This window comes from Corythoichthys intestinalis, chromosome 9, assembly GCF_030265065.1.
Source record: "Corythoichthys intestinalis isolate RoL2023-P3 chromosome 9, ASM3026506v1, whole genome shotgun sequence".
In the NCBI taxonomy this organism is placed as follows: Eukaryota; Metazoa; Chordata; class Actinopteri; order Syngnathiformes; family Syngnathidae; genus Corythoichthys; species Corythoichthys intestinalis.
This window is the reverse complement of record NC_080403.1, coordinates 45,154,334-45,169,022: the sequence shown is the minus strand read 5'-3', so window position 1 is coordinate 45,169,022 and position 14,689 is coordinate 45,154,334. Positions and strand designations below refer to the sequence as shown.

The following is a 14,689-nucleotide window of genomic DNA, read 5'->3' as shown; positions in this document are numbered from 1 at the left end:
GGGGGGGGGGCAAATTTCCCCCCAGTGGCCAAAAAGTGTCATTGCATGTAACTGACTTTCCTATATACAGTGGGGCAAATAAATATTTAGTCAACCACCAATTGTGCAAGTTCTCCTACTTGAAAAGATTAGAGAGGCCTGTAATTGTCAACATGGGTAAACCTCAACCATGAGAGACAGAATGTGGGAAAAAAAACAGAAAATCACATTGTTTGATTTTTAAAGAACTTATTTCCAAATTACAGTGGAAAATAAGTATTTAGTCACCTACAAACAAGCAAGATTTCTGGCTGTCAAAGAGGTCTAAATTCTTCTAACGAGGTCTAACGAGGTATAACGAGGCTCCACTCAATACCTGTATTAACGGCACCTGTTTTAACTCATTATCGGTATAAAAAACACCTGTCCATAATCTCAGTCAGTCACACTCCAAACTCCACTATGGCCAAGACCAAAGAGCTGTCGAAGGACACCAGAGACAAAATTGTAAACCTGCACCAGGCTGGGAAGACTGAATCTGCAATAGGTAAAACGCTTGGTGTAAACAAATCAACTGTGGGAGCAATTATTAGAAAATGGAAGACATACAAGACCACTAATAATCTCCCTCGATCTGGGGCACCATGCAAGATCTCACCCTGTGGCATCAAAATGATAACAAGAACGGGGAGCAAAAATCCCAGAACCACACGGGGGGACCTAGTGAATGACCTACAAAGAGCTGGGACCACAGTAACAAAGGTGACACAATGCACCCCAGGGACTCAAATCCTGCACTGCCAGACGTGTCCCCCTGCTGACGCCAGTACACGTCCAGGCCCGTCTGCGGTTTGCTAGAGAGCATTTGGATGATCCAGAAGAGGACTGGGAAAAAGAATACTGAATTGCACCATACCCACTGTGAAGCATGGGTGTGGAAACATCATGCTTTGGGGCTGTTTTTCTGCAAAGGGACCAGGACAACTGATCTGTGTAAAGGAAAGAATGAATGGGGCCATGTATTGAGAGATTTTGAGTGAAAATCTCCTTCCATCAGAAAGGGCATTGAAGATGAGACGTGGCTGGGTCTTTCAGCATGACAATGATCCCAAACACACAGCCAAGGCAACAAAGGAGTGGCTTCGTAAGAAGCATTTCAAGGTCCTGGAGTGGCTTACCCAGTCTCCAGATCTCAACCCCATAGAAAATCTGTGGAGGGAGTTGAAAGTCCATGTTGCCCAACATCAGCCCCAAAACATCACTGCTCTAGAGGAGATCTGCATGGAGGAATGGGCCAAAATACCAGCAACAGTGTGTGAAAAGCTTGTGAAGAGTTACAAAACACGTTTGGCCTCCGTTATTACCAACAAAGGGTACATAACAAAGTATTGAGATGAACTTTTGGTATTGACCAAATACTTATTTTCCACCATGATTTGCAAATAAATTCTTTAAAAATCAAACAATGTGATTTTCTGGGTTTTTTCCCCACATTCTGTCACTCATGGTTGAGGTTTACCCATGTTGACAATTACAGGCCTCTGTAATATTTTCAAGTGAGAGAACTTGCACAATTAGTGGTTGACTAAATACTTATTTGCCCCACTGTATATATAAAAGGTGTAAAGCAATAAAACAAACAACAAAAATGAATGAAATGAACAAAAAAAAAAAAAAGATTTTTATCATGGGTCAAAATTATTTTTTGAGCAGATCATGTGACGAGCCCCTTAGACGGTCATTTGCTTTGCATATCATTTCCCCCCGCCCCCCAAATTTTTTTTAAAAAAATAGGTAAGGGCAATTTTATTTTTCAAATGATTTTTTTCTTCGTTTCAAAATATATTTTTTTTATTGAAGCAACTTTTTGGGGGATTGAATTATTTAGACACAAATGTCACACAAAAAGGATTGCTAAAATCAAAGAAAACTTTTTTAATGAAAAATTAAGTGTTCACATGCAAATATTTGAGTCTCAAATATTTTTTCGCATTCAAAAACTTTTTTTCTATGATTGAATTTGGTTTTTTTTTGGATTGAAGTGATTTTTCTTTTAAAAATATATATTTATTGTTTGAAACAACTTTTTTTTTTTTATTTAATAATAAAGACACAAATTTCCTTGCCAAATTTGTGGCCCAAACACAAACAATATTACTTCAATCAAAAAAGTTGCTTCAACCAAAAAAAACAAAAAATGACTCCAATCAAAAAAAAAAATTCAAAGAAAAATAGCTTTGAAATTTTTTTGAGTTTCGAATTCATTTTTGCATTCAAATACATTTTTTTGGATTAAAGTGATTTTTTCTTTTTTTTGATTGAAAATGTCTATCTTGATTGAAGCAACTTTTTTGGGGGGATCTAATAATGAAAACACAAATCTACCTCCATATGGCTCCGCCCAGGGGATACAATTTTTGACTGGGGTAACTACATTGGCACGAGACTGGCGGGCATACCATATTCAATGGATGTGATTTTCTAGATGGCGCCAGATATCATTGAAGCGATGTTCTGTCATGACAGATCTCAGCTACTCTCAAGTTTAACCAGTTTGCATTACTTTATTGCAGTGTTTTTCCTTATTCAGATTTGTTTCAAGACTACAGTTACAGTTAGACTGCACTTTGATGGTTAATGCAGTTATTGCAATTTTCTTGTTTTATCACAATAGATTGGTTTAATTACATTTCAAAAACCAGAAGCCATTCATTTACGAATGTGATTGCACTTTACATATTTAAATGTTCAGATATTAAGATTTGAATGCGGCTGTACTTTAATTATTTTCTGTATAAAAATTAATTTGGTGTTCAAAAAGTGTTTTTTTCAAACTTGAGTCTTGAAAAAGAGGGGGTCGTCTTATAATCAGGGTCGTCTTATATTCGGGCCAATACGGTACTTTTCTTAATGACTATTTCTTTCTGGTGACGCAGTAGTTACAGTGCCTTGCAAAAGTATTCGGCCCCCTTGAATCTTGCAACCTTTCGCCACATTTCAGGCTTCAAACATAAAGATATGAAATTTAATTTTTTTGTCAAGAATCAACAACAAGTGGGACACAATCTTGAAGTGGAACAACATTTATTGGATAATTTAAACTTTTTTAACAAATAAAAAACTGAAAAGTGGGGCGTGCAATATTATTCGGCCCCTTTACTTTCAGTGCAGCAAACTCACTCCAGAAGTTCAGTGAGGATCTCTGAATGATCCAATGATGTCCTAAATGACCGATGATGATAAATAGAATCCAACTGTGTGTAATCAAGTCTCCGTATAAATGCGCCTGCTCTGTGATAGTCTCAGGGTTCTGTTTAAAGTGCAGAGAGCATTATGAAAACCAAAGAACACACCAGGCAGGTCCGAGATACTGTTGCGGAGAAGTTTAAAGCCGGATTTGGATACAAAAAGATTTCCCAAGCTTTAAACATCTCAAGGAGCACTGTGCAAGCCATCATATTGAAATGGAAGGAGCATCAGACCACTGCAAATCTACCAAGACCCGGCTGTCCTTCCAAACTTTCTTCTCAAACAAGGAGAAAACTGATCAGAGATGCAGCCAAGAGGCCCATGATCACTCTGGATGAACTGCAGAGATCTACAGCTGAGGTGGGAGAGTCTGTCCATAGGACAACAATCAGTCGTACACTGCACAAATCTGGCCTTTATGGAAGAGTGGCAAGAAGAAAGCCATTCCTCAAAGATATCCATAAAAAGTCTCGTTTAAAGTTTGCCACAAGCCACCTGGGAGACACACCAAACATGTGGAAGAAGGTGCTCTGGTCAGATGAAACCAAAATTGAACCTTTTGGCCACAATGCAAAACGATATGTTTGGCGTAAAAGCAACACAGCTCATCACCCTGAACACACCATCCCCACTGTCAAACATGGTGGTGGCAGCATCATGGTTTGGGCCTGCTTTTCTTCAGCAGGGACAGGGAAGATGGTTAAAATTGACGGGAAGATGGATGCAGCCAAATACAGGAACATTCTGGAAGAAAACCTGTTGGTATCTGCACAAGACCTGAGACTGGGACGGAGATTTATCTTCCAACAGGACAATGATCCAAAACATAAAGCCAAATCTACAATGGAATGGTTCAAAAATAAACGTATCCAGGTGTTAGAATGGCCAAGTCAAAGTCCAGACCTGAATCCAATCGAGAATCTGTGGAAAGAGCTGAAGACTGCTGTTCACAAACACTCTCCATCCAACCTCACTGAGCTCGAGCTGTTTTGCAAGGAAGAATGGGCAAGAATGTCAGTCTCTCGATGAGCAAAACTGATAGAAACATACCCCAAGCGACTTGCAGCTGTAATTGGAGCAAAAGGTGGCGCTACAAAGTATTAACGCAAGGGGGCCGAATAATATTGCACGCCCCAAGTTTCAGTTTTTTATTTGTTAAAAAAGTTTAAATTATCCAATAAATGTTGTTCCACTTCACGATTGTGTCCCACTTGTTGTTGATTCTTGACAAAAAAATTAAAATTTTATATCTTTATGTTTGAAGCCTGAAATGTGGCGAAAGGTTGCAAGGTTCAAGGGGGCCGAATACTTTTGCAAGGCACTGTATATATAATGTGTTTATAATTATTTTTTATCTATTGTTCCTTTTATCTTTGCACCGAGAGTGATTAGGGTCTTTCCTTCAGTTAACAAATCCCAAGCATCTTAGAGCAGGGGTGTCCAAACCTTTTGCAAAGGGGGCCAGATTTGATGTGATAAAAATGGGGGGGGCCGACCTTGGCTGACATTCGTTACGTAGAACATTATATTTAAGCGTTCCTGACCGTTCTGGCCCACTTTCACCCCTGGTTTTATCACAAATGGAAAATGAATGAATGAATGAATGTTATAATCATTTGTTTCAGATGTACTGTAATTATTTTCTGTATAAAAATAATTTGGTGTTCAAAAAGTCTTTTTTCAAACTTGAGTCTTAAAAAAGAGGGGGTCATCTTTTAATCCAGGCTGTCTTATATTCGGGCCAATATGGTATTTTAAAGCACGTGTGTGCAATATGTACATTTTAATTTTGTTACACATCAAGGGCAACATGTGGTTTGAATCAGATACACATTTCCACTGTCACTGACTAATGTCACGCGCAACTCTGTGTGTGCACGTCTGAGACTTGCAATGGTCAGCCAAGGTGGAAGTGAATTTCTTTGGCATGTTGACATGCCAAAAGGAGATGTATGTGTCCCCTTGCATTTTGGGGACAAGAGACAAAATGCACATTTATCATTCTGTCTAGGCGCAAGGTTATATAAAATGCAGAGATAAAACTGGGTAAAGTATCTGTTTCTTACCATATGGTAGTTGACGATCTCCTGCAGACTTTCTCCACATTTTTCGAGGCAGTCCTGCACACATAAGCATGTGCACATGAAATGAAGCAAGTATCTAATTTAATAGCAGCAGAGATAACGGCTAAAGGCAGTGAGGGAACGCCCTGACACTTCAAATGTTTTCCTAAACAATGCCTCTATTTTTTTAATATTATTATTATTATGACTGAGCCTTCGGCTATGTAAGCACAAACATCTTGCGGTCGCAAGTCACGCTTTCAACAGCTGGACATCTCCGTGTCTAGACAACACTGTTTATACAGCTCTACTTGTTTGATTCATGTTGGGAACCACTGAATTGCCCTATGAGAGTCAGACTGATGATTTCAGGAGAAGGTGACTCTGACCTACATTTGTATGTTTGTGTCAGAGATGACAACAGAAATGACGTGCGCTCACTCACCGATATCATCTCCTCTTTCTTGCATTGCTGTGACAGGTCCTTGATGCCGTTAACAAAGAGCTTGTTGGCGCTGACGTAGGCCCTGCCGGCCTCGATCATACCGCTGCACAGCTTCACCAGCTAAAGGGAGCAAATACGAAAATGGACATTAAATAAACCATTGAGGACATGTTCTATTTAAAAATTCTCGTGCTTTACAAAATGCAACACAGGGATAATAATAGTTGCAGTGATTACATAAATCAAACAAAGCCGCAGTAGATTGGCAGTCAGTCGAACAGAAAATGCACATTTTCCAGTGCAGATTATGGTGACAAGCAAACTTAAGTTACACTGCTGTTGTATGATAGCAGCTATAGTTGTTCAATAATATCGGCCGATAAAGGCATCTAAATAATAGCAGAAAACATGAGTATTGGTTTTGCACTAGTATGTATGCTGGGTTATAGGCTAATGTACTAGCCTGCAGCCTCTAAGCTAAGATGCTTGGGATTTGTTAACTGAGGAAAACACCTTAATCACTCATGGTACACAAATAAAATGAACAATAAATGAAAACTAATTAATTATAAATCCATTATATATAACTTCTGTTTCACCAGAAAAAATAGGCACCAAGAAAAGTAATAAAACACATAATTATAATAAAAAATCTGAGCAAAAGTCGAGCAAATTTTTAATTTGGGAATTGTCATTGCATTGGCATGTCCTATATTAGCGTACCGCACGAATGCTATTTTTAGACCGTGACGTCGCCATCGTAACGCGGAAGTGGGACATTATAGACACGCCCTCGCATACAATCCATGTTATTTCTGTTTGTTTTCTCTGGTAATCTTTCAAAAAAGAACATGCCGATCAAACACTGCTGCTATGGAACTTGTAGAAACGACTGTAGACATTACTACATATGAAGGATGTTTGAATGGATCTACTTGCGCGGACGTTCCAAAAGACCAGTTTAACGCCAACAAGGTGAAGCCATTCACATTTCATATGCAGTAAAAATTTTGTTGGGGGCCATTGTCCTACGGAGGACGGAAAGGTAAGCCATTTTTACATTTTTTTACTTCTTTTTAGCGTGGCGTTTTGCCGTGCTGCTTCCGTCTGACAATGGAATGACCTGAAAAAAATTAAAATGGTATCCGACTGCCACTGTTACCGTTTCTGTTGTGAAAAAAAACAACTTTAGTAAGGGGGAAGTGTAAATAAATTATAGAATTAAGATGCTACACAAAAATAGCAATATAAATTACCCCCAAGAACGGTCAGAGATGTAAGACAACTAGATGATATATAAGAAAGACAGGGCATATGGTGGTAAAGCATAGATTGTTGAAACAGAAGAACATCATTGTCAGTGGCGTAAGGCAATGCACACAAGAAAAAGGTGTCGGTAAAAAAGCAAACTCTGGATGAAGTCGGCTATTTTTCCCGTCTTTTTCAGTGCTCGACACCCAAGCCATCTCTTTAACTACACATTTGTATGTTCTTCCACATCTTTACCAGTGAATATGGCACCAGGGACATCATTTTCAGACAGAATTGGTAGGTTTAGCTCAGTAAACATCCCGTTCGTACACTATTTCCATTCATTTACTATTTGGGACAAACGGGAGGTTGACCCGCCTAGCAGCTATTGCTCACGTCATGAATATTAAGCAAAACGTGACGTGCTGCTTGCGGTACGCCATTGCCTGCCTGTATTTGTAATGATTTGGTCGCCCTCTAGTGGCTCTTTGGGGTAACTATATTTGTGTTATTCCTTTTATTGAATATGGATATTTTGACTCATTTTAATTTCTTTTTATTTGCCGTAATTTTTGGACTATAAGGCGCACCTGACTATAAGCCGCCAGCCACCAAATTTGACATGAAAACGGCATTTGTTCATAGATAAGCCGCACTGGACTATAAGCTGCAGTTGTCCTCATTGTATTATGGGATATTTACACCAAAAGATATTAAGTGGTAACACTTCATTCGACAATGGCACCGTAAGACTGTCATGAGAGCAAATAACCCACCATTAAGCTTTGAACCAATTGGCTGCAAAGCCTTATTGTCACTAAAAGCTTCATTTGGCCATCACTGCTTCCTTGGGGTACACAGTCAACCTCTGCTGCCACCTGCTCTCAACACTGTTGTCTTCCAACATTCCTCCTAGCATGCATGGCGGGACTACAGATGTAAATAACAGTCATGTTCTGTGCTAATTATTTCTTCAGTTATTGTTCCAGTTGTTTCATTAATTGCTAGTTATGATATTTGGTAACATTTTCTTGGATAGTGGTGCCATAATACTGTCATAAGACAGTCATAATTATTAAATGACACTGTCATAAGCATTAATGAATGCTTATTATAGATGTCAGTTAGTGTCATCCAGCAAATTATCTCACTTTTGAATGGACATAAAAGATCTGAGCTGGACATAAATGGATTTAGTGACATAATATGCCACATGACACATATTGACATCTGTCATAAGCATTCAGTGATGTCCATGATAGTGTCATGTCATAATTATTCTTATGACAGTCTTGTGAGGCCGCTGTCAAATAAAGTGTTACCTATTAGCCCAAATAAATCAACAAATAAGCCACACTGGACTACAAGCCGCAGGATTCAAAATGAGGGAAAAAAGTAGCGGCTTATAGTCCGAAAATTAGGGTATATGGGACATAATTTTGGCACATTTTCACAGTTTTCTTATTCTTCACAGAATGTTTTGTTTGGAAAACCTTAAAGTTGTTACATTTGTTATTACTACAGCATCCAGTGGGGCGTCACAATACAATTAGTGATCAAATGTTAACTCTACAACCGCATATATGTGTATCGTTTTGATACCAGATTTTGGAGTTAGACAACATCTGGATATTGGTTAAAAGGTCATTATCGGACAACTCAAAGAGTAACCCAAAAAAATGTTTACAACTCGTTTACAGTCTCAAAAGGTGCTGTGGTCTATGATTTATGAATGCGGCAATTTTCAATTTGCAAGCAATCTCTTGGTCAATCTTTTTTTATCTCACTAGCCAAAATAGGAGTTACGAATAAGTTTCGGATATGCTGCGGGTTCAGTTCAAAATGAACAACGACTGTGCAGCTCACTCCCTAAACGCTTCATCAACCCAGAGATAAAAAAAGCAAAACAGAGGAGCGCGTATGCCCTCTACCAGCAAACTCAGAACCTAAAGGGAACAATAAGTCTTCAATTATTGAATGTACAATGTAATTAATCAGCCCTGAGACGAAAAATTAAGGACAGTAAAATGTATGAATCCCTACCAAATTTCATTCTGACCTGTCCCTGAATCAAAGAGGAGTAGCAATGTTAAGTCCGCAATTAATTAATATATCTAATCATCCCTGAGACCAAAAATTCCGTCCATGAATAATGGAGGAGTAGAAAAATTTAGCTCGTGTCCTCACCAAGAAGAGAAAGAACAACAACAAAGTAAGCGAACATTGGAGCCCTGCCTCCAGGCAGTCCAAACAAGACAGACAGTCACCTATGCACTCACGGCCTTATATTAAATTTCTCAAATATTCAATGCACAAATGCAAAATGATAAATCTTTCAAACTTGTACACTATGCCAAGACTCACATATACTCACCCAGAGACGAGCCAACACTGTTCCTGACATCACTGGTTTTATTTCCTTTTACTATATAACAGTGTTTTTCTTTATTAAAACCATGTTTTAGCTGGAACGGATTAAGGGAATCAAAAGGAAAGTAACGAATGTAACTACGGTTCTACGAATCCTGTGTGACTGCCAGAGGGCAGTGCTGAAAGCAGGGATCCTTCAGTGCTTTCAGCCCCACCCACCGGAAGTCATCAGGGATGAAATAAAACTACCGTATTTTTCGGACTATAAGTCGCACCTGAGTATAAGTCGCGCTAGCCAAAATATGTGCAGTGAGGAGGAAAAAAACACATAGAAGTCGCACCAGAGTATAAGTGGCATTTGGGGGGGGGGGGTTATTTGATAAAATCAAACACCAAGAAAACACATGTCATCTTGAAAGGCAATTTAAAATAAAAATAGAATAGAGAACAACAGGCTGAATAAGTGTACGGTATGCTAACGTTACATGACGCATAAACATATTTCACTACATGCATCTTGTAATGTGCAGAATATGATTTTCTTTTGGGTGCTATTTTGTTCAGCCCTTCTTAGTTGTTTTTATAAGTTACCACTAATGTTGAAAACCAGGCCTTGAGCGCCTTCTTGCATTTTAGTGTGAAAATAACATGTAAAATAAATGTGTTTATAATTTCACACATAAGTCACTCCAGAGTATGGATGTCCCGATCACATATTTTTGCAGCTGAGTCAGGGGCAGTTTACATGGCGACTCTGCGACACAAAGACGCAATGACTGAGTTGCGGACTCGCCTCGCGTGCATAAGGTGTCGGCGAAGACGGAAGGCGAAGACGAAAAATTCTGAATCCTGCTTCCAAAGTGGAAGAATCCGATTTCGAGGGTCGCAGCGCGTTCATATGAATGAAAACCGCCTTCGCTTCGATGACGTAGGCACTCGCACCCGCACCCGTACGTCACTTTGGGCATGCGCAGTCTCAGCTACTAAACATTCACAGCAGCAAACATGGCGGAACTTTGGCTTGTCCTTTGTGTAGTGCGTTGTTGTACCTTTTGAGGCAGCTTTATAATCCAACGTGGCGCGTAGTAAAAGTTCTACTTCCTCATCCATCCAAACCAAAAAACGCGTGGCAGTGGTCGCCATGGCTATCAGTGTGCGGATATACTGTTTCCAGTCTGTGGAGGTTGTTGTCAAGGAAGTGCGTCATTGGCTGCCCCCTTGTAAAACTACACTGCCCACTAGGGCTCGGCATTAATACTACATCGTTTTCACGCGGAATTGCGACATCGTTCGAATGGAAACGGAAACATGGAACCATATAGATGCTAATGTGAAATTTTTCGTCTTCTCGGAGAGTCCCCATGTAAACTGCCCCTCAGAGTCACCTGATTTTGAGAATATGCCGTTACCAAGTTCCGATTCCATACAGGAAAAATGTTTAGTTTTTTTTTTTTTTTTTCAACAAAAGTTCCAAACATGTTACCGTCCCAACCTGCCACCTTCATAATTAGTTTTTTTTTTTTTTTTTTTAACATGAATAACCTGAAGTCTAACAATGATTGACAGATTTGTGCCTTTGATCATAGGGCTACCAAGCTTCTCTGGCAAGATCAAAGCTACAAACCTGTCAATCATCGTTAACTTTGAATACCAAACGCAAGCTGGACAGTTTGGCTGCGCTGTTAAGCAAGAGGGAGGGTGAAAGGCTGTGGCGCTGTAAGAGCACGAAGCAGAAAAACATATTTTTAAAAGATATTTTTTACTTAAAAAAAAAAAAAAGGTCAATATTAGTGATTAGCTGTAAGCCTATTTCCTTGATCAACCGTGGCGGGATCGTGTCTAGTTTTGATGGTCTGTAGTATGACAAAATTACCATTTGTTAAAGAAAATGATACACATTTCAAAGAGACAGTGATGTGGGGTAAAGAAAAATGTCTACAATCCAGGCAGTTTCCAGAGGAGGCAGTTAAAAGTTTTTAATATTGCACACTTTTAGAAAAGACTAAAATTGTGAGCATAGCTTTTTTATACATTACTGGTTAGAGGAGTTCCAAAAAAGCAATTATTACATGCATCGGGTTTCGACACGTGACGATTCGATTACCATTCATAAAGGTTCAAAAACGATGATTTTCCCTCTCATAACTTTATGACAGCCGCTCGTAGCGGAACGAAATTCAAGACACGTCTGCCGCTCGGACACAGTTAACGAACGCACGCACAACATTATGATGGATGCTTCTGGTTACTGGTTTTACTCCTTTTTAAAAGACTGGAAGATACATTTGTGTATGTGACAGGCAGACACAGAAGCGCGAGCCGGCGGTCGCATTTTTGTGCGCAAGTTATTTTTTAGAGCGCGGGAAGAGAGATAGTTCGTTGCACCTTGTCTTTCAGATGTCCTGCAGTAGTTTTAAGGCATTTCAATTGAAAAATCTCCTGAGTGTGTTGCTAAGACCTGTGTGCGTCTATAAGAGGTGAGTACACAAAACCTCTTGTACTGTTTAGCCTTTTTTGTTGTTTTTTTGAGATGTTAATAGTTAGCGTCTAGCGCGAAGCTAATTAGCTAATTCGCTAACGCGTATTTCATATGCAGAACGTGTAAAACCATGATTAAGTACAGCGGGAACACTACAAACATGCAAAATAGTACAGAAATCTGTTGTTGCAAGTGCTGGCTGGGAGCCGACAGGCGTGTGTGCACATGGGCGGGCAGGGAGAGAAGAAAGTGCACGCGCTGTAATGAGTGCGTGAGTGGCGATGTTGGAAGCTGACGGACTTTTTTATGTGCTCAGCAATAAACGCAAAAAGTTAAAAGTGATGAAGAGCAGTTGTGATTTCCACCTGTCACTCCAAAAGTTACACAAGGGAGGTAACACTGTGAAAACAAAGTATATTGGTTAAAAGAAGTCTTATATCTAAAGACACTTTGTTTCCAGAAAATGTGGAATTCATTACACCGGTGTAAATTTTATTGTATTTTTCAGAGAAATAAGTACTCCCTTTAAAATGGTTAATGTTTTTGCACTTTCCTGCAAAAAATAAATAAATAAATAAAGCAGCTTATGGGCAGCTTTTTGTTGTATAGGCATGTTTCCATAATTCCTGTAGAATCATAAGGACATTTTAAATAAATAATGGACATAAATTTGTTTGGCTACTTTATTAATCAGTAATGTACGATGCATCGATAATCGTGATAATCGCGATAACCGTGATAACCGTGATCATCATCAATATCGTGATCATCGTTCAAAAATCGAATCGTAGCACCCTGAATCGTAATCGAATCGAATCCTGGCGTGCCCAAGATGGCACACCCCTATTACTTGTATTGTTGAGTGAATTTCTTTACTTTATTTCTTTACATTTTAATTGATTTATTTTCTGTTATTATGGAATATGTGTGCCGGTAGAACAATGTTTGTTGGTTTCGCTCCCCACAAATGACTGGCGACCAGTTTAGGGTGTAGTCCCCTTTTGCCCGAGGTCAGCTGGGGTAGGTTCCAGCACCCCGCAACCTTAACCAGGAAAAGCTGTGTTGAAAATGGATGGATAATGTTTGGTTTGCTGCTTAAAATATTGACCATGAGAAACGTTTGTGTACATACTGTACATTCCATCTAACATTTTTAAAGCACTCACTTATGCTTGTCATTCGGAAGATGAAGAGTCACACTTGTAAACATTTACTTATAAGTACACTGGCTCACAAATATTGTTTCTTTGCCAATTAATTTGTTCACTCTCAAGTGTTTTTTTTCCCTCGTTCAGGAATTCATTTCCGGCAAACAGAACAGATAATCAGTTACTTTATATAGATTGTTCGATTGTAAACAAATTAGAGCTGCAGCTATTGATTATTTTAGTAGTCAATTAATCGATGAACTAGTTAGTTCGAATAATCGAGTAAGGAAGCATGATGATAAGGAACATGAAAAATTAAAATACCTGAGCTGAGCCTCAAACGGTATAAAAAATAAATAAATGAGGATCTATGTACAACAAAAGACCAGTTGGCTAACTTACATAGTAAAAGTACGCTAGTTTAAATGCTATAAAATCCTAACTTTTTTTCTTTTAAACAATGCTCTTAACAAATGGTTTAGACTCATATTCCCACAAAAATATATATAAACATATCTATAAAGTAAATTACGAATGCATTAAAAAAAACATTAGCCCAAACAAAAACTTAGCTTACGTTGGTCTTAACAGGAAGCAGTAGGATTCAGCCATGTGAAATGAGGCAAACCAGAGGGCAGTCTATCCACCCTAATCAATAAAACTAAATATAAACACTTTCAAAATAAACCATTAGAACGCCACTTTAATTAAATGAATAGTCGAAGCAACAAAATTTAATTTGAATTTTTTTTTTTTTTTCTAATCGAATACTCGAGTTAATCGATTAATCGCTGCAGTACTAAAACAAATTATTTCACAATTCAGCCTTTCTCATTAATATTACTGTGGTTTCATCACTTTGATTGAACATTACCAACAACTATAACTATAACAACAACTATAAAAATACGATCAAAATGTCTTTTTTAAGGTGAGGTTAAAAAAGCAAAAAAAGCAGAAGTCACTGAACAAAAGATGTTCATTCGGCAATTCCAAACTAGGAATGTAGTGAATTAAATAACTCAGCAGAATTTTAACATCTCTTGCTAAATCGCAAATCGTTTTTGAGGGTGTAAACATGCTAATTACAGGGTGCAGACAGCTCAAGAATGATGCGTGAACTATGCATTGGCACTTTGCGGGTAATATGATGCACCAGAATCCCACAGTCTTTAGCACATGGAAAGAGTGTATTGGTAAGAACTTGAGAACTAAGCAGCGAAGGGGGTAAATAAAACCTTAAATCATTTGATTTCGTGCAAAAGCTTGTGAGCCAAGAAATGTCATATACTGCGTTGTAGTTTGGTGGCAGCTGCTAGAAAATATTTTTTTTACTTTGCATTGGCCAGACATGGAAAAACTAGAAAAACACCATGTATGTTGGAATGCCTAATTAGCTCTTACATCTTACATATATATATATATATACATAAGTAAAATGCAAATCAGACATAAATCATTAATATTAAATGTACATTGGTCTTTGGCACGTGTTTATGTTTGAATCCATACAACAGCAACTCTTGTGAGGTGGTTGATGGGGGAGTATGTGATCTCATGGTGTGCTCCCTGAGCCCCAAGGGTCTGAACATGGCCATTACAGGCACACTATATGTGTCAGCTTGTCAACAAATGGGTTGAAAGAACCACAGGGGTCCACTTGGGAGTCGGATTGCTACATCTGCTCCAATGAAACAGCATAGGT

General features: G+C 38.6%; 1 protein-coding gene across 1 annotated transcript in view; it reads right to left on the bottom strand.

Moving 5' to 3' along the window:
• The window catches only part of acap3b (ArfGAP with coiled-coil, ankyrin repeat and PH domains 3b), a 163,585-nt gene that overhangs the window by 52,385 nt on the left and 96,511 nt on the right, over positions 1-14,689 (bottom strand). Inside the window, exons 3-4 of the mRNA XM_057845912.1 lie at positions 5,737-5,856; positions 5,295-5,348 (exon numbers count right to left, since the gene is read on the bottom strand). Of these exons, the coding sequence (XP_057701895.1) occupies positions 5,295-5,348; positions 5,737-5,856 (174 nt within the window). The remainder of the gene's footprint in view (positions 1-5,294; positions 5,349-5,736; positions 5,857-14,689) is intronic.